Below are 20,045 nucleotides of genomic sequence, written 5' to 3'. Positions count from 1 at the left end.
CTTAAAATTGTAAACAATATTTCAGGAGAAAAGGTATCACCTCAGGTACCCCAGCACTGCAGATTTTCGACGTAATCAGGTGTGTTAGATAAAGGCAAGATGACCTCAACTGAGCATGTCATAAAATGTGTAGCCTATAGTGCTGAGGGGCCTTATGCAGATTAATTCTTGGTTTTAAATGTTCCAACTTCCAGGAGGATTGTAGTAAATTTCATTCAACAGACATTCAAACATTATGAATATTACTGAGTGTGTGGTAAACTTCAATGTTGGTTTGCGGATGAAAAGTTGTTTCATTTTCTGATTTGTTATCAGAAATATCAAATACAACTTTTTAATGCACAGTCTGCATGACTTTGAAATTACCTGATAACCATGATACTGTACATATCTACTATAACAAAGGCGTCGACGTCTGAATCAAATCAGTGTTGTTATTCCATATATACCATTAGGTCTGTCATTCTAAAATATATTTAAATGAATTCTTAATCAAACACATGCAACACAAAAGCTACTACAATTTTGCCATGATGAAATACTGTACATGAATCTTTCCTTTGACTCTTCTTTATGAACATTTACTAAGAACAACGATTCTTTCATCAATAGCCACAAGATGTCAGTGTTCACTAAAGTTTTAAAGGAGACGTACACATTTGTGTTGCATCATTGTACGTCAACTCCCAGTGGACGTAGTAAAAATACGCACTTATTTTAAATTAGAATTTTTAAGCTCATGTAGATCCTCTGCTTTTATATCAAAATAACGTTCTTATAAAACTTGTCTTTTTTAAAAACTTCCTTTAGAAAACTAAAAAGTTAGTAGTTGTCTCTGTTGTTGGAAACCTCGCCCCTTATAAACAGTTCAAAGGGAAGCCTGATCAGATTCTAAAGATAATGGTTAGTTGGACATATTGCCTTTATTGCAAAAAAAAAACGTGTAACCTAGTTTATCGAATTGCATGAGTGTCATTTAAAAAAAACAACTCACTCACTCACTCACTGTCCATCAGTTCATCTTGAATACTGGTAGATCATGATGACTCTGCACTTTTTTTTTGTGGCATAAAAATCTTTTATTTCTGCTTTGTGCATATCTGTCCTGGATGAAAATGTGACACTAATTTACAAAAATCAACTTTATTTGTAAAACAAAATAAAGGACACAACATTATTTATTTGAAAAGGGACAATGTACACTAATCAATATTCAGAACAAATGTAAGCGTACCCGAGTTAGCCACAGGCTAGTTTTCATCGGCAATGCAGAATCTATGCCTAAAATAACATGATTGTTGTTATATGAGCAAACCACTGAAGCACTTGACATCAGACTTTAATGACGGCTTTCCCAATGTTTTCCCCCTGCAGCATCCCCATGAATGCAGCAGGCATGTTTTCAAACCCAACAGTGACATGTTCCTTACACTTCAGCTTTCCCTGTAAACCGCCAAATCAAGAGAAGCTGCATCATTATCCAAATATGAATATTGAGATAAAGTTAGTATGAACCAAGCATGCGGATGTACCTCTTGCATCCAGGTCAACATTCGCTTTAGAGACTCCTCATTTTTATTTTCCCACCTGCTCACCAAGAATCCTTCCATTTTCAGCTGCTTAAAAATCATGTGCATGTGTGGATAAGGACCTAAAAAGGACATACACATTATCACAGCTGTAAATGAACAGGAGTCTATGTTTACCCAATTCTTCATGTCTAATTGTATGCTTCAGTAATGGTGACTAAACGTTTTATGCATTGCTAATAGGTACTGACTAGGTATAGTGTAAAGGTCATTCAAAGCACCCTCTTCTGAGCTGTGTTTGAAATCGTCCCCTATAACCTCATTCACTATTCCCTACATCACTCCACTAATATAGTTATATACTTGAAGGAGTGAATAAAAACGAGTGTGCTAATTCGGACACTGATTGCGCAAGAGGTTTAATAATCATTTGAAACTTATCAAACTGGCAACTCCAGTAGTATTGCACAGATTTATCTTGAAGAAACTAGCATGTATAAACCTTATTGATATAATTTAATAATCAATTAAAAATTTGATTTGTACCTGTATGAAATTAAGCTGTACCCACATTGGACCAGAGGTTTGGAAAATGGATGGATGGATGATTCACCTGTGAGCGGCATCTTCTGACGAGACGCGGGAATTCATTCAGAATGGCCTTCACAGTGCATTATGGGTATTCTCTGGCCGTTAAGTGTACATCAGTTGTACACTCGTTATTGCAGTGCATTGTGGGATTGAATTAGTGCACTCGATAACGTCCACTATGGTTTCGGACACCACTACAAATGGCTGTTCTCCAAATAGTGCCCTATTTAAAGGTATAAGGGTTGATTTCGTACACAGCCCAGGTTAACAGCACCATGAGAATCACACACATAAAGAGAATCAAACCTGTTTGTGGGGTGGTGTCATTGTACATCGATATTCCTCCACAAACAGCAATACGCCCAAAAGCCTTCATCTGCGGAATAGCAACACTCGAAAAAGGGCCGCCCACCTGGAAACCAAACCAAATCACTGAATAATCATGATTACGAAGATGTCTAAAAAGAAAATAATTGAAAAGGCCCACAAAAAGGTAGAGTTATTTGACAGTTAGTATTAGAAAATATATTAACCCTTTTAGAATCAGTCAGTTCTTACATTCTCAAAATAGCAGTCGTATCCTTCAGGTGAAGCTTTCTTCAGTGCTTCTTCCAGTGATGGGACAGTCTTGTAGTTAAAGGCCTGGTCAAAGCCCAGTTCCTTCAGGTATGCCACCTTATTATCACTTCCTGCAGATCCCACAACCTTGCAACCTTTAAGTTTGGCAATTTGACCGACTACAGAGCCCACCGCCCCTGCGGCTGCATTCACCAGTAAGGTTTCTCCTGGTTTAATGGCACAGACCTCCTCCAAACCGTAGAGTGCAGTCAGCCTGTGGCACACAGTTAATGTTATTTATTTATTATTGGTGCCATTCAGACCAGGAATGACAACTATATTAGCACCCACACCAGCCCAAACAGTATGCTTTTTACAAGGGTGGTCTGCCTCTTTAAATGCTTGAGCATTTTGATGTTGGTTAGGTTCTGATTGGCTGATGTTTCTTTCGTTCATAAACTGAAAAAAAAAGGTCTGAAAGTGATTTCTAAAACATCGTTCCTCTATGTCGTTATCTTTATAGCTGCGGTGTAGACTTCCCTATTCTCATACGCCTTCTTTTTGTGAGCAGCCAGAAAAGAACACAAATCATTTGCTATCGGCCAAAAAAACTTCTGAGAACATATGTTTAAAAGCGATCCAAAACGAATGACAGAGAACATGTGGGAAACAAATGTTTGTCGCATAAAGCCAGAAGTGAGTTACAAAAAACACATCTACTTTTCCCAGAACTCGGTAATGTCTACTCTTTGATGTGCTCAAATGAAACATCAGATAATGATTTTATCAATGTGGATTAAGCCTTTGACCTACCTTTCCAAGACCATTTGTAAAAGAAGCAATTGTGGGTTTGAAAGAAGCAGTGGTTCTTACCCTGGCATGCCAATGGCTCCAATGGCATGGGAGAGGGGGACATCTTGAGGCCAGTCAACTAAGATTTTGCTGAGATCACTCCCATCTGACACAGTATGTGTTCTCCAACCACATCGACCAACCACATGGCAGCCCACGGGAAATGAAGGATTATTACTTTGAATCACCCTATGGTCAAAATAGAAGAAAGAAGAGACTTTGATTGGAAAATTTATCTATCACATTAAGTAAATATTTTTTTGAAAGTGGTTTATAAATCACCAACTCCAATAAGTTTATAGTGAGCATGAAATGGAAGTTGCGATAAACGTATTGTGAAATAACTTGCAGAACAAGAAAAACTGTAAGGTGGGACTTGATTTTGTCTTTGTGACTCATGTGAGTGAGAGATTGTCCTGATATCGTTGCAAGAGAGAGGGGAAGTTACTTTCATTAAAGATTACGAGGGCACATTATTTAAAAAATAATGAGGTGCACAGATAAATTATTTATAAAAAACATTTCAATATTCCATAAAAATAAGAATGGTCTATTTTGAGTCTGTGACTTTAAAAAGGAGAGGCATTGCCCCATTTAAAAGAAACATTGTATAAACACAAACTGGTTTTAAATGGTCTCTTAAAAGTATGCAGTTTAAACAGTTATTACTTTAAACATCGTGCCAGTTCTTGATCTAACTATCTAATGGTCAGTGATGGTAAATGAGTTGCAGATGCATTTCTTTTCGAATGATAACCAGACGGTTGGAAAGATCCCATTTTACACTGACTTTACACTTTTGTAATCTCGATGAGAGGGATTGAACAGGATGAAGCCAACTGTTATTGAACTGAATAACTATTTCTCTTACTTGGCAACTTGAGTTCCGATCATCACATCTCCTGCTTGCATTCGAACACGACTGTATGGTCTAGAAGAAATTAAAAACATAAAATTGTATATTTAGGGTACATACATTTCACAAACATTTCACAGAAATCAAACAAGGAATGGTTTTCAAACAAGCAGGATCAGTATAACATTATTGCATGTATTCAGGCCCTTAAATGCAGATATTGGTGCACCTGCTTAAAGTATATTACAGCTTTCTAACTTACCGCATGTAAGGGTCCACACTAAGGAACAGTGCCTCCAGAAGAACCTCTGAAGTGCAAGAATAAATTATATTTAATAGAGCAAATATGAAAAATATAATGTGAAATTTAAAGAGCACAAACCTCCATCTCTGGGCTCAGAGAGCTTCTCTAGTTTCAGCTCAAAGTCGGTGTCTTTGGGAAAGCCCTCAAAGTGCTGCTTCAGAACCCAGGTTTTGGCTTGAGTCATGGCTCTTTGTTTGGAACTGTAAAAGCAAACAAAAATAATATTGCATACATAAGTTAACACATGCAAAGTGTAAAAAGAAAGTATGATATAAGTAACCGTAATAAAAGAAGTAATATAAGTGAACGACGCCTCGTGGTGCCATCCCAAACAGGCACAAAATCACTCACACTGAAATTTTCCTGGACTGTTCCCAGCTGGTGGAATGATCTGTCTATCTCAATTCGAGCCATTTTCAAAAAATGTCTAATGACACATTTTTTTCGTCAGCACCTGACCAATTAATACTAGCACTTACCGTTTCTATTATATTTGTTTTGTTTTTCTGATTAAAACAAAAAACCTTCTTTGTGTACTAGACTAACTGAGACTTGTTACAGCACTTGTACACTGTTGCCATCTTGCTGGTCTTATTCCTTCTATTGTTCTCCTCATTTGTAAGTCGCTTTTGATTGATTAAATGTAAATGTAAGTAACCATTCTTTTTATTTTCAAATAATTTACAATTGCATAATAGACTATACTGTGCTGAAGCATTCTTTAGTATTGGCTTAAGTGTTTTTAAAATTGTGTTACATTTTCAATATTCAGAAAACTTTCTTCTTGAAATAACCATAAGTATACATACCCGTTAATGTACACAAAGCTCTCTATTCTTCTACACTTCCTAGTGTTGCGCAGAGAACTTGTTTAAGGCCCTCCCACAGCCCAATCTCAATCATGTGACCTTGTGTATTAATCTGATTGGCCGATTAGATTTGTCAATCATCTTCAATGAAGATGCTTCTGATTTTTTCCTCTCAGTGAGTCAACATGTATATATTTTTAATACAGGTTTAAGCAGCATTGTAATATTATTCCAACATCAGTGGAAATAAATAAGCTTTTGAAATAATATAATGCGAGAAACCACTCACCCCCACGTGATGTGACGAAAGCAAGCGCGGGCATTTCGGAAGTGTGGCACGCCAGAAAGACTGCTGTACATCAAAACGCAAACTGTGCTGTTTTAAAAGGTAGGGATATTTTTAATTATATACTGCTTTGTGACATACATGTCAAAGTCCGTTTTAACTGATTTGTGGCAAATGTATTAGCGGTTGTACTCAGATAATTAGCAAGCAAGATAAAGAGCTCGGTTTAACGGCTCTTGATATTCAAAATATTGTTTGATATTCTGAAGCAACTTTGACTTTAGCTGTCTTTGAGGTATTGGTCATGACTCATGACCATAAACTGTAGGAAGAAAAAGAAAACGAAAACGTTTTGTGGAAACTGCTTTTTCAAAATCTGTTTTTCACAGAAGAACATTTCAGGCTAAGTTACCACAGCGACGTTACTGTTTATCAGTCACTTTCATCACGTCCCGCTGCAGCAGGCGTAACGGTATGTGGGTTTACTTGTCTATGCTGAAAGGCTCTAGATGAGAAACTAAAAATAAGTGCACTTTGGCTGATGAAACTTTGATTAAAAGCTGAGCAAAGCAACATGTTTGTTTATAACCTATAACCTGTTCACCTGAAATTGTTAAAGGAGTAGTTCACTTTAAAATGAAAATTCTGTCATCATTTACTCACCCTCATGTTGTTTCAAACCTGTATAAATTTCTTTCTTCTGTTGAGCACAAAGGAAGATATTTAGAAGAATATCAGTAACCAGGCAGTTTCTGGGTCCCATTGACTTCCATAGTAGGAAAAAAATATACTATGGAAGTCAATGGGACCCAGAAACTGTCTGGCTACTGATATTCTTCTAAATATCTTCCTTTGTGTTCAGCAGAAGAAAGAAATTCCTACAGGTTTGAAACAACATGAGGGTGAGTATATGATGACAGAATTTTCATTTTAAAGTGAACTATTCCTTTAAATTGAATTGTAACTTAGTTGTTTGGTCTTTGAATATAGCTTACACAGGTTGTTACAAGCGGTGTGAGACTATACAAATTCTGTTTCAGCAGTACTGGTAATTTTTTGTTTTGACTGTAAAAATTGTTTCAACTCAAAATATTTTTGTAACGTTACAGTTAGTTCTAAATAGCCTTAGGAATCCTTATTTGGATGGGTAGGTATATTAATGTGTGTGTGTGTGTGTGTGTGTGTGTGTGTAATAAATAAATTACTCCTTGATGTTAAATAATAAGAAATGTTTCTTGAGCACCAAATCATCATATTAAAATGATTTCTGAAGGATCAAGCTACACTGGAGACTGAAGTAATGATGCTAAAAATTAAGCTTTACCACTTTTTATTTATTAAAAAAAAAATATATATATATATAATTTTTTTTTTTAATTGTAATAATGTTTCCACAACATTACTGTTTTTACTATATTTCGATTAAAAAAAATACATAAGACAATTCTTTCAAAAACATTTGTAAAAATTGTACCGACCCCAAACTTTTGAACGGTAGGTTGTGTGTGTGTGTGTATGTTTTCCAGTTTGCACACCGTACAGTATTTTGCAGCACTCAACCCGGTCGGACCTCCTTTTGTGAATGCGTATAATAAGTCAGGCTTGCCATAAATGTCCTTTGACTATCTGCCTTAGGTTAACTGAATATCTGACGTGTGAGCCGAGTTCACATAAGCAGACATGCTGGATGGGGCTCAGTTCGTTGAGGCATTGTCACGGTTGGGTTACCCACGGGCGTCTGTGCTGAAAGGTTCTGAATTTGACTGGTTATTTGACACCGCACCAGAAAACCTGCACCTTTTACGTGTCGTCTGCAACCGCCTAAACCGCAGCAATGTTCTAACGCCAGAGGAATTGCAAGCATACAAGGCACTCCGGGAGTCTGGTAAGCCCATCTTGGATGAGGCGACTCTGGCTGAGCTGCTTAAAACCTGCTTGCCCGTGGATGGAGGTGTAGGGTCACAGGGCTGTTCTGCACTGGGTGGAGAGGGAAATGTAACCATTGAGGACCTCGAGACAGAACTTCAAGCTCTCCGTGAGGAAAAGCAGCTAAAACAACGCAGGCTCAACAAGCTGCAGATGCTAGCTACCAACTGGGGTGCGAACTCCTCTGCATCCCAAGCACTGCTGCAGGAAGGAGGCAATGTGGTAAAAGATGCCAACTCTGCCTTGGCAGCTGAAAACGCATGCACCAACTCAGCAGTAGAGAACTTGTCAAAGGAGACCACCAAACTGGCTGGCTTTTTCCAAACAAGCCCTCATTTCCTTAGGAGTAAAGATGGAGCCGTTCCTCAATCAGGAACCCCAGTACTCCCCTCTCAGTTGTCTCTAGAGCCGTTCCTCCAGCAACAGGAGCAATTCACCAAAGTGTTGGCTGCCTACACTCAGCGTCAGTTCTTTCAGGGCATCTCGGACATGATGGAGAGCTCCACATTCAATCGCTGCCAGCTGACAAATCTGAGCTGCTGCAGTGAGAATGAGGAAGAAGAGAATGACGGACTAGTGGAGCTCAGGAGGAAAGAGATGGCAGAACTCCAGTGGGCATATATAGTGGCACAGTACCAGCTGGTGAAAGAGAGGGCAGAGGAGCGTGGTGACAAAGCAGCAAAAGAGTGGCTCATCCAGCAAATGAACAGCAGCACAGAGGTAAACACGTTTTACTGCTGATATTTTTTTTTATGGCAAACTGTGTATTTCCTTTGGTCCTTTATTTTTCAAGACTAGTAAAGTTGAACAGAAGCAAAGACTTCATATACACCATGCAAAAGTTTGGGTCAGTAATTTTTTTTTTTTTTACTTTTAAGAAATTCAAGGATTGATGAAAAGTGACAGTAGAGACATTCATAATGTTACTAAAGATTTCTAATTCAAGTAAATGCTGTTCTTTTGAACTTTCTATTCATCAAAGAATCCTGAAAAAAATTAATCACTGTTTTAACAAAAATATAACAATAACAATGTTTTTAACATTGAACATATTAATAAATGTTTCGTTAGGACCAAATCAGCATATTAGATAATATTTCACAATATTACTGTTTTTACTGTATTTTTGGTCAAATAAATGCAGCCTTGATAGCATAAGAAACTTCTTTCAAAAACGTAAAACAAATCTTACCAACCTCAATCTTTTGAAAGGTAGTACATTGAGATTTAGTATTAGATCATAGCTGACATCCATTTTGTAGATGTGTGAAACAGCTTTTTAACCAACATGTTACCAAGCAAATTTGGTTGTAGATAAACGCACTGTGCTAGGAGAAGAAACTTGTGCATGTGACTTTTAAATAATGATACAGTTGAGGCATTATTTTCTGTCTCTTCTTGGAATGGGTATACCCATAAATGTTTCTAATTTTCATTCTTCCCTCCCTCTCGTAGTCTCTGTGCTACTCACGTGTGAGCAGGCTTGAGCCTGATCTACGCTCTGAGATCCTCTCAATTCAGTCTGAAATTCAGTCTCTAATGTTAGACCCAGTCCGCTCCGCATTACGAGACTGTGCCCGCCTCCTTAACATCCCCGTGGTGCGTGGTGACCTCACTCTTCAAGTAGCCAGGCAAAATTACTACAGCTCCAGACAGAGCGAAGTTCGCAACCAGCTTCTCAGTCAGAAGGCCTTCTTTGAACTTGTGCGTCTGGCCCAGGATGCTGAGCTCCTTAGGGGGAAGAGGGTGATGGAGCAGCTTGATGAAATGGTGAAGAGGCTGAAGGGGGCAGCAGAAGCTGCTAGTCAGAGAGAAAACACTCTGACACAACCTCACTTGACTCAAGTCCCCTACCTTGGTCCTAATGCTAAACAACAGATCATAAGCTCCAAAGACACAGCCTTTAGCAGGTAGTCAACCATGTGTGGAGAGAAGTTTAATTTACAGTTTTTTACAGTGTAATGCAGGTTGAGACTGTAAGACTATTTCCCGTGTTCTTCCTTCAGGTTGCTGCAGATGCTCGAGATGGGTAAGGCCTCCACGGAAAGAGAGGATCCATTCCAAACATACGGTAGGCTGGAAACAGCAGCCTCCAACCTACAGGAGAATCAGGTCAATGTACAAGAAGCTTTGGATGGGGCCAGACGAGAGCAAGCCTTTACTGGAGCTCGGTTAGAAAGTGACCAAGATGCGCTCGACCAAGTGGCTTACTCTGACATTGTGCAGCCTCTCCTGAGGCCGCAGGTATGTGCTACAGCCACATCTGCACTGGAGCTCTGCCCTCATGCACAGGTATGTCTTTCTTGTCTTTCCTTTTTCTCAACCTTACCGCCATTTTCTACATCATCCCTTGTGAATCCCAAGAAACGTGAGCAGATTCATTTGTCAACATTCATGACTTGTAAAAAGCATGCACCTCTCATCATTGTTTGGTGGTGGATTTTTCTCCATAGTCATTTTGTTTTGTTGCTGTTTTAAGACTTGGTGTTGGCTTCTGTATTCTTTCCTGTCACTGCGACACCTCACTGTCTGTGAAACACATTTTATTGGACTGTGATATTTGTTTTGTCCTCTGAGGACAGTTTTGTTCTGCTGACACCCTTAAAGCTTTTTAACAAAGTTAGTCCAGAATCACTTTTAGAGTTTTAAATGGACCTTAAATTTTAGTTTGTTTTATCTATTTTTATATTTTAACCTGGATTGGCCATGACATTTAATACAATTCAAAATCATTTTCAAAATTCAAAATACTATATTCAACACATATAATATTTAATTTCTCCTCTTCACTTCTCATTTTAATGATTACCTTATTAGCAGTGAATTAGATCAGTTTGTAGTTATGATCACGGTTCATTAGAAGTTTAAATCCTCTCCGTCTGACTTGTTCCAACCTACTCTCTCTGTTTAGGAGCTCACAATTGTTCTAGATGAGCTGGAGGTCAAGCAGAAGACCTTGTACACACTTCTTCAGGACATAGTTGGAGACTTGAAGGCCAAACGAGGGAGACTTGAACGCAGTGCCTCCCTGAGGAGAGAGAGGGAACTGTATGTCTATTTCCATCTGGACCCAAGACTGCTCAGTAGAGCAGTGAAAGATATAGAGGCTCGAGCAGGAATGTAGAATCAGATCTCCTTTGTCTTCACCAGCCAACATATACAGAGCAAAAATATGGCTGACTGAGAAAATAATGTTAGATGCAGATTAGGACATGGACTATTGTTTCTTCTATGTTGTCGAGCTCCATAGATCTTATGTTCTCATGTATTATTCTTTATTAATCTGCTAAAAGTTAATGTTCTTTAGGTATGTCAAATTTGTGTTCAATGCCTACATTTTCACATTAATTTGCTTTTGTACTTTTACAAATGAGCCACACCTTGTATAAATAATGGTGCTTGTATATGTTTGGTGATTAAACAGTTCTATCTCTGTGAATAAACATGTAATTTCAGTGTTCGAGCAAATATTTATTTTGTGTGTGTTTCAAACTTGAAAAAAATGCAGGTTTTTTTTTTTTGCTTCAACGCAGTTAAGAATTTGATATTAAAAAGACCACAAGAAAACACCAGTCGACTATGTATGTGTATTATCTTGTGATAGATATGAGTTGACTGACAGACATTGGAACAATGGATTTACACTCATATATTGTGTAGTGGAAGAGTATGACAGCAGTGTTGCTTCTGCACATTTGATCCCTTTACTGTCAGATTTCAATCCAGCACTCCTTCTTAAATTGCACTGCTATTTTTCTGCATATGTGACTACAGGGTTAAGACAGACTAGGAGAGCAGGAAATGAGATGGAGAACTACCTCTGCAGCAGTCTGAACGCAGCTCCTCTCTCTGCAGCTGCACAGAGCATCATAGCAGCCCTTCAGTTCCAGTATGTGCACAGAGCAGACAGAAGCAGAGCTAGTGAGTTAGAAACATTCCAACAATATTATTAACTTGAGACTAGTTATGGCCAATAGAAGTTTGTATTTTATTGGTTTGTTCACACTCAACTGTCTGTCTGAGGGAATCTTAATTCAAAATTACAGCCTTGAGTAGTAGAGGCTTCAGACTGTCTCAGCATCAGGGCAGAGATGACAGAAATCAAGAGATCTGCACAGGGAAAATCAGGTGAGTAGTAAGGGTTTTAGATGAGTTTTGTACATATATTGAGCCAACAATATTTTATATATTATTTTCATTACTGCAAATATAATGATTGTTCATTTGATTGTTTTGAACTTAAAATGCTGGTTGTCTTTGCCTTGAACAAATTAACATTGATAGTATTTATTCTCTGATCTTGTTGTCTATTGATTCATGTGTTCTTTGTCTCTTTAGAGACTTGGACTTAAACAATCTGGCAGAAGATTCAAACCGCTTCATGCTAAGGGATGAGACCAGTAATGAGAGGTTTGCACTCTACAATGCTGGTGATATTGTAAAGCCCAACACCCAGCCTCATATACCGGTAGCACAGGGAGAAAACAGTTTATGCTTGTTCCGAATTAATAGCATGGGGAGCCCTCAGGCTAGACCAGACATTATGACAGAAGCAGAGATCCAAAAACTGACCTTGGGTAAAAGGCCGTGGATTCAACCAGCAAGCCCCACTGAAAACGGCCCAGTAGGTTGTAATCAACATGAGGCTACCCCATTGAAGAAGATCAGCTTTAGCCAGCTTACATTGCCTACTAACAACTGTCATCCAGCATCCGAAGAAGAGTGCCAAAGGATTGATAATGTGAACAAGCAGAGTAAGAATGGACAGATAGACCAATTTTGGAGCTGTCGGTCAGGGTTGACAGAGAAAGATAACTGTGATTCTGTTTGTGAGGAAATCTCAAAAGAGGCCAGAGCTGACAAAGCTGTGTTCATACAAGTGCAGCATAATAGTTTTATATCTAATGCAGAGAAACCAATATATAAGTTTCAGGATCTGGAGATCAGCCATTGCCAGCAAGATAATCGAAACTCTGAATTGTCAGCTCCAGTGGAAAGTTGTGCATATGCTAAAAGATGTGGGAGCATCTCTGTCTTTGAATGTGAGCAAGACGCACCTGTTAGGCCAGGTGAAATACTGGACTCATTGAGGGAGAAAGAAGACAGCGACTCAGAAAGAAGAGAGATTACCAAGAGCAGAACTAGTAAGTACAGCGCTTGATGGACTTCTAGACAATACAAATTCATATTAAAAAAATACTTATTCTTTGTATTGTATATTCTCCCAGTGTTCCTGTTTTAACTAGGCTGAAAATATCTTCATTTGCAAACAAATTGTGAACCAGTTCTTGATCAAACCGATTTCAGAGTGTTATCAAGATAATTATAAATAATTTGTGGATTGATGGTTAAAATTGTTTTAGATGGTGTATAGCTCATTGCAGGACATCAACCTTCCATAAATACAAGCTAATGATACAACAAACAGACACTACCCACTGGACAGAAATTAGCTTCTTTTTATCGTACATGCAGGTTCTCCCAAGCCAGATGAGAATACAATCCTGATGCCTGTTGAAGAGAGAACTGGAAAGATGGAGTCCACAGTACACCCCACCAGTGGTGGTGTGCAGCAGAGCATCCAGCCCCACTCTCAGGTAATGCACATACTCACTCCAGAGTAGAGAGAAGAGACCCCCCCCCCCCACACACACACACACACACACAATATCAGTTCATATTTTTTTTGTCCTGACCTTTCTAAGCTGCAAAGAACTTTTCATCTACGAGGTGTATTCTGTGTGAGACTCTAAAGTGATAAGAAAATGCAGCACAGGTAAAAAGTGCTCTTTTAGGGATCAGTTAACATGTAAATGTTTGAGCATGAGGATCTCTCTCTACTCAGAAGGCTCAGAGTGGCCCATTAGCAGTGCTGCAATGAGGGAATGAAGATAAAGCATCAATATTGTAAGTTTCCTTTGTACAGAGCAGAAAAAACGAAAACTTCACTGGAGTTATAAACAGTGTTGGGTAAGTTACTTTAAAAAAGTAATTAGTTATAGTTACTAGTTACTTCTCACAAAAACTGAGTTAGTAACTGATTTACATCATTACAAAAGTAATTAATTACCAGGGAAAGTAACTATTGCGTTACTTAAAAAAAAAAAAAAAAAAAAAAAGTTTAAATATGTGAAATAACTTGGATACCCCCAATATTAAATATGTTAAATGAATGAAATGGACACTAAATAGAATAAGTTATTATTATAAAACAATGTATACTAATCTACACTATTTTAATGTTGCTGTGGGACAATATGAGAGACACCTATTATCTTAAATATTAAAATATTATAATTACTATAGTGGAACAACAAAACACAATAGATGGTTTAGAACTTTTAATATTTATTGCACAGACCACAACTGGCCAACAAATAAGTCTAAAAATAAATAATGTACCAAAAATAAATAAATAGTAATAAAAATATACATATTTAAAATGATAAAACACACACCTTTACAACTGGTAAACATACATAGCCTACTTGAAGGATTTTCTTCCTCACAAAAGTAAACAGTTTAACAAAAAGTGCTCTCAATGTAATACTGAACAATGTACCAACATAAATAATAATAATAAAATATAATATTTTGGGGTTTTATTTTTATAACCTACAGAGAACGTCATCATCAGAGGTTATTTAAGCCAAATTATAGTCGTGTTTGCTGCACGTGTTCACAACCAGTCAAACAAAGATGTTTTCTTTGAACGTTCCCGGCAGGTTATTTTGGAGTCTTATTTTATTTCCATGTAAACTAATTAAAACGTTGCAAATTATACCAATATGCTACAGAGATTATTCTAATGATGAAATGTGTAATTTATTTATAAACAAACTATATTATGCTCTGACACATTCGGTCTCTCGCGCTCTGTTGAGCGTGTTCGCAGCTTTCGCCTCGCTTTTATCCAGTCCGGCGCCTCATAACACACACACACACACACACACACACACACACACACACACACACACACACACACACACACACACACTCACCAGAGAAAAAACTTTGCAGGTCCAATGGCTGAGAGAGAGCCTACTCGGATGAAAACCACTTCAGTGAGCTCAATTATAGTAACGCCACATTTTATCGTCAGTAACGGAGGAAACAGTAATTAGTTTACTGGAAAAAAAGAACGCTGTTAGTAACGCCGTTTATTTATAACGCAGTTATTCTCATCACTGGTTATAAAGTACAAAGCATCAGAGTGATGAACTGACAATAAACTAGCATACACGCACATACAATGTTGTATTACAATCCAAAGGACAGCATTCTTTCACCTGCTCACAGACTTATCTAGACAGAGATATGTTCTATAAAGGATAAACATTAAAAAGCCCCTATTATCTGCGGATCAATTATCAAGTGTGCAAGAATGTTTTGATCCTGAGTGCTTGTAGCTTTTTTTAAACTTCTTTCAAGGTGAAACAGCCTACTAATGAATAATGGAAATATCTTACTGCAGATGTCTGTTACATAAAGAATCACAGGGGTCGTTTAGAGGTTGAGAAGTGCCAAACAAAGACTTGTCCTTGCAGTGATACAAGTGTGGGGGAATCAGCCTGAAAACTGCTTTAGAGAGCTTTACTAGTGACAGCCTGGGAACTGTGTGTGCATATTCTCTTTTTGAAGATTTTTTTAAGCTGATTTGTCTGGCACTGACATCCACACTCTGAAATAGAGGGTTGCGTGTGGATGGCTGTCTGCTGCAGATTTAAGCTTTTTGGTGTTATGAAATTGACTTTATTTGCATTGCTTTTGTTACATATTCTCTTCACATGTGAATAAGAGAGTGTGAACTCAAATGTCCTCCTCTGCCTGCATTTGTTTTCTTGACATACAGGCTGGTGAGGGAAAATCTTTTCCAAAGCATATTAGAAAATGGGAAACCCCTGGACCCTTACAGGAAGCTCCTAAGATCACTTCATCCCAGGAGTTGTGTGATAAGACACTTAGAAACCCAACATTCTGCCATGCAAAAGTAAAGGGCTCAGTGCAGCCCTTAAAACCAAAAGCTCCACAGTCTGGTGTCAAGAGGCAGAGACGTCCCCTCAGACCCCAGAAAGAATCTAAGAGGCAAGGATGCAATAAACCGAATAACTTCAAACTCCCCAAGCCCTCCGATCCAAGTCTGTCAGGATCCAAAATAAGCTATCAAATGTCTTCAGAAACAGATATAAAAGAAGATGGAATCACAGCAACGTCTAGAGGGGCTTTTAGTTTGATTTCTGATCCCAGGGTGTGTGACACAGGCCGTCTCTCACAAGAGGATAGAGAATGTATGTTAGAGGAGGTTGGAAAAGCGAAAGAATTAGTTGTCACCATGGTATACCAAGATGGCACCATACAACTGGACCCAGAACAGGTGTGTTTACAGATTTATTCGATGATATTCATCTAAATAAGTTTGGAGAAGGAAAGCATTGATTGTGGGCTTTAGTCATTTTTAAAAAGAAATGAATGCTTAATTTCAGCAAGGATGTATTAAATTGATCAAAAGTTACAGTAAACACATTTATAATGTTGCAAAACATTACTAATTTCAAATCTTTTTTTTTTTTAATCTTTAAAAATATGTATCACCATTTCCATGGAAATATTAAGCATTACAACTGTTTTCAACATTTATAATAAGAAATATTTCTTCAGCACCAATTCAGGAGTAATGGCTGCTGAAAATTCAGCTTTGCCATCACAGAAATAAATTATAATATCAGTCATTTTAAATTGTAATAATATTTAAAAATATTACTTTTCAATCAATGTATTTGTCAAAAACATGCAGCCTTAGTTTCAGAACTCATAAAAAAAAATCGACTCATACAAGGCACATTGAAATTCTTTCAAATTTGTACGAGTGGTAATGTATGTGAGCATTAATGGCTTGGTGTTTTCAATGTCTCTTCTAAAGAGGCTGTGCCCTGCAGTGTGTGGCCTGCTGGTTTTGCTGAAGACTGATTTGGACTCAGAGGGACTACAGGACAGGCCACCAGAGAGGGTGCTATACCTCAGACTAGAGCAGACACCAGCCTGGGCCCAACAAGACTTTATACAAAAGCAGGATGCCTTCACCAGGTGTGCTTGTATTTTTTGGAGAGGAAATGAGAAAAAGACAGAGAGTGTTAGTCTAATCTCCTTACTATCCCTGCTTTTTTCTGTCAGAGATTTCTGTATACTGTTACATGTGTAATGTGGTCACTGTGTAGGGGAGCACATGTGGATATGATATATAGAGATGCTGTAGAATGGTAGGTGGTGTTCAGTGTGTGTTTCTCTTTATTTGTTTGTGTCCATAGAGAGCTGCTGCTGCGAATGATGTGTGGCTCAAAGCTGTTTGTGTGCTTTAAAGCTAAAGACCTGCTTCGCACAGCATTGAGACACTTTAGCAGAGACCTGAGCTGGAAACAAGGTGACACATATGAAGGTCCTTTATCTCTGACTAAACAGTTACGATGTTATTTAGAGTAGGATTCAAATTCTGAGACAAAATTTTAATCAATAAATAAAAAACTAGAAGTAAACAGTGGGTACTTAAGACATCAAAAAGTTTAGTGAAAATTTTAAATATTGTTCTATTATGTTCTATAATTCTGTATTATATTCTAACATAACCTTTTTAGAAGGTTAGATTTTCTTGAAACACACAAGATGCTCTTAAAATCATTCTGTGTCAGCTTGAGTGCTGCTGTCATTAAGGCAACAGGCATACATTCCAGATACTAGAAAATTCTGAAATTCATACTTTTATAATAATAATAACAATAATCTTTATTTTCTATAGAGCCTTTAAAAGTTAAATCTCTAAGTGCTTCACAAAAATAAGAAAAAATAAGAGAAATACAACAATATAAAAGAAAAGCATTCATAAAAGAGAAGTACATTCAAAATATACAACACAAATATAAAATGTTATCAAAAAAGTTTCATAAGTAAATTGTATAGAAAAAAGATATAGTTAAAGTAATCAAATAAAAGCTACCCTAAAAAAGTACGTTTTGAAACACTCCGCTTGCCTAATCTCAGAGGGCAGAGTTCCATAGTTTTGGAGCAAATGAAGAGAAAGCCCTATCACCCATAGATCTTAAACAAGTTGGCGGGACAGTTAAAAGACCAGCTTCGTTATTTTCTTTATTAATTATTATTATTATTATTATTATTATTATTTTATTATTGTTTATTTTTATTTTTTTTATTGGTAAAGAGGCATCTGTAAGATTGTAAAAAATTGTAAAAAATTATCTTGCAATAAAACTTACTTGACAAAAAAAAAAAAAAGACCAGCTTCGAAAGAGCGGAGATGTTCTGACAAATATTGAGGAGCCAGACCATGCAAAGCCTTATAAGTAAGCATGAGAATTTTTAAATCAACATGAAACCTGACAGGGAGCCAGTGTAAGTACTCGAAAATAGGAGTGATGTGATTCCTATTCCTGGTCCTAGTCAGGATTCTGGTAGCAGAATTTTGAATAATCTCTAATTTGTTTAGAGTAGCTTTTGAAACTTTTAGCGTAGCTTTTTATGCTGATATGATAATGATCATATGCTGATATGATTTTAAAGGGGACCTATTATGCAAAATCGCTTTAAGATGTTTGAACACAATTTTTGAGATGTGTGTACACAACCAGCCTATAATGGTAAAAATCCTCCCAGTCCTTTTTTTATAATCCCCATAAATCATAAACTGTCTCTCCAAGCAAGGTGTTCCAGATTTACGTAAGAGTAGGGGGAAGCCTTAGCCTTGACTAGTGATGATCTGTTATCACCAGTTAATGTTTTATATATTTGAGCAAATCATTTTACGCCAGACTGCTTCACAAATGAGGGTCAGCTGTTGCATTTAAAGGGACACACACAAACATGTTTTTGCTCACACTCAAACAGTTTCAAAAAGTTGTACTAAATTAACTCTGTTCTGCACCGATGGCTCTAGCCGGACGTCTTTTTCTTTTTTTTATTGCCGATTCTGTGTGTTGAAGCGCCGTTGGCCCATCAGTGAGAGAGAGAACTCTGATTTGCTGTTCAGCGTAGTGAATGAGTCGGTGCACGAGAATAAAAGCTAAAGTGATGAAAGCGTGTAAAGTCAAGACGGCACAGACATTTTATAATGTTTTATAATTTTAGGTCATCTTACTTGAGCATTCCAATGCAGGAATATTTTCATAGTAACATAAGCCGAGTGGAATGAAGAAAGTGAACAACATGATTGATATTCAAAATTGCAAGCAAAGCAAGCGCAGCTTTGTATATCTGCAGCCCTAGTTTCGGTTTACACTTTTGAATGACGAAAATCGACTATTGATACCTGCTGATATAGACAGTTATTTCCTTACACACAGGTGCAGAACGCACATGCTAGTTGACAGTCGCCAGTTGTCCTTTTGGTGTGTTCAAGCGCAGCTTTTTGGCCAAGATGCAGCCGACGCAAAGTGACAACACAGTCTGCTTTTGTCGCCACTAGTTCTTTGACGTCGACTTGGTGTGTCCTGAAATATTTTCAATAGTGCTCTCACTAATTAATGGAATTTTGAACCCCACTGTATATTCACAAAAGTTGGAAATACTGTTTAAATTGAGATATTACCATTAGATAAAGACTTTTAATACATCTAATAATGTTTTAAAAGAATTTGGGAACAGTGGTATTGTGGGTAATATTTGAGTAAGTTGTGACTTTGATTTCTGATTCTGTGCAGTGTTGCGGTGTCAAGTCATGGATCCTCAGATTGCTGCGTGGTTGTTAGATCCCGGCAACTCTGCTACCTGCTTTCAGACCCTGCTTTCCAAACACTACACACATCCTGTTCCGCCCACACTGCAACCTGTGCTTGGGCAAGCCAAGGTCAGGATATACACTTGATTCAATAAATGGTGGTCAGGAAAGGCCCCAGCAGGTGTATTTGAATTTTGACTTGGTAACGACACTTTTACTGGTGACATTGCCCCTCTTCTTACTGATTCATCAGGTGACTCAAGCGATTTCAAATTTGTCTCTTCTACACAAGCTAATGGTGGAACTACATAACAAGCTTCAGGTAATTGAACCTGAATCTTTTCTAAATAAAGCAAACTGTACTCTGTTTCTCAGTTTTTTTCTCTTACTCACAATTTTCCGCCCCCTATCTGTCTGTTTCTCTATAGACTCAGGGGCTGTGGCAGCTCTATTCTGGCGTAGAACAAAAGATGATTCCAGTTCTGGCAGGTCAGAGCAAACCGATTCTAGAGATAAAAAGTGAATGATTTAACTTGCAGAATCTCATTATACTGCATATCTGTGATCTATTCATTTTATGATATAATGAGTTTGTTTCCATTTTTATGGAAT

General features: G+C 37.6%; 3 protein-coding genes across 9 annotated transcripts in view; 2 read left to right on the top strand and 1 right to left on the bottom strand.

Moving 5' to 3' along the window:
- Window positions 1–899: 899 nt before the first annotated feature.
- ptgr1.1 (prostaglandin reductase 1, tandem duplicate 1) lies at window positions 900–5,600 on the bottom strand. 2 transcript variants are annotated; one of them, XM_081392665.1, is made up of 9 exons: window positions 5,500–5,600; window positions 4,769–4,890; window positions 4,649–4,694; window positions 4,402–4,461; window positions 3,552–3,719; window positions 2,679–2,952; window positions 2,427–2,532; window positions 1,533–1,651; window positions 900–1,443 (listed from the first exon to the last, which is right to left on the bottom strand). In XM_081392665.1, exons 2-9 carry the CDS (start codon window positions 4,872–4,874, stop codon window positions 1,333–1,335), a joined length of 990 nt encoding a protein of 329 aa, XP_081248791.1. In that variant the 5' UTR covers window positions 4,875–4,890; window positions 5,500–5,600; the 3' UTR covers window positions 900–1,332. The 2 variants fall into 2 exon arrangements, with proteins under 2 accessions (XP_081248791.1, XP_081248792.1); XM_081392666.1 differs by having other exon boundaries at window positions 1,042–1,443; window positions 5,042–5,548.
- Window positions 5,601–5,631: 31 nt separating this feature from the next.
- haus3 (HAUS augmin-like complex, subunit 3) lies at window positions 5,632–11,487 on the top strand. 6 transcript variants are annotated; one of them, XM_081392307.1, is made up of 6 exons: window positions 5,635–5,887; window positions 6,175–6,257; window positions 7,421–8,431; window positions 9,167–9,621; window positions 9,718–9,955; window positions 10,623–11,487. In XM_081392307.1, the coding sequence occupies exons 3-6, from the start codon at window positions 7,466–7,468 to the stop codon at window positions 10,833–10,835; spliced, it is 1,872 nt and encodes a 623-aa protein (XP_081248433.1). In that variant the 5' UTR covers window positions 5,635–5,887; window positions 6,175–6,257; window positions 7,421–7,465; the 3' UTR covers window positions 10,836–11,487. The 6 variants fall into 6 exon arrangements, with proteins under 6 accessions (XP_081248436.1, XP_081248433.1, XP_081248431.1 ...); XM_081392305.1 differs by having other exon boundaries at window positions 9,718–10,003; window positions 10,623–11,282; XM_081392309.1 differs by having other exon boundaries at window positions 9,718–10,079; window positions 10,623–11,191.
- A 30-nt stretch (window positions 11,488–11,517) lies between these two features.
- The window catches only part of poln (polymerase (DNA directed) nu), a gene marked incomplete at both ends in the record, with an annotated part of 40,434 nt that continues 31,906 nt past the window's right edge, over window positions 11,518–20,045 (top strand). The window contains 10 exons of the mRNA XM_081389905.1: window positions 11,518–11,632; window positions 11,758–11,839; window positions 12,050–12,855; window positions 13,187–13,308; window positions 15,564–16,085; window positions 16,632–16,795; window positions 17,017–17,129; window positions 19,417–19,562; window positions 19,687–19,755; window positions 19,862–19,922. Of these exons, the coding sequence (XP_081246031.1) occupies window positions 11,518–11,632; window positions 11,758–11,839; window positions 12,050–12,855; window positions 13,187–13,308; window positions 15,564–16,085; window positions 16,632–16,795; window positions 17,017–17,129; window positions 19,417–19,562; window positions 19,687–19,755; window positions 19,862–19,922 (2,200 nt within the window). The remainder of the gene's footprint in view (window positions 11,633–11,757; window positions 11,840–12,049; window positions 12,856–13,186; window positions 13,309–15,563; window positions 16,086–16,631; window positions 16,796–17,016; window positions 17,130–19,416; window positions 19,563–19,686; window positions 19,756–19,861; window positions 19,923–20,045) is intronic.

Source organism: Scardinius erythrophthalmus, assembly GCF_964197995.2.
Source record: "Scardinius erythrophthalmus genome assembly, chromosome: 2".
Taxonomy (NCBI): Eukaryota; Metazoa; Chordata; class Actinopteri; order Cypriniformes; family Leuciscidae; genus Scardinius; species Scardinius erythrophthalmus.
Note: the sequence above shows the minus strand (reverse complement) of the source record. Positions and strands in the feature narration are given on the sequence as shown.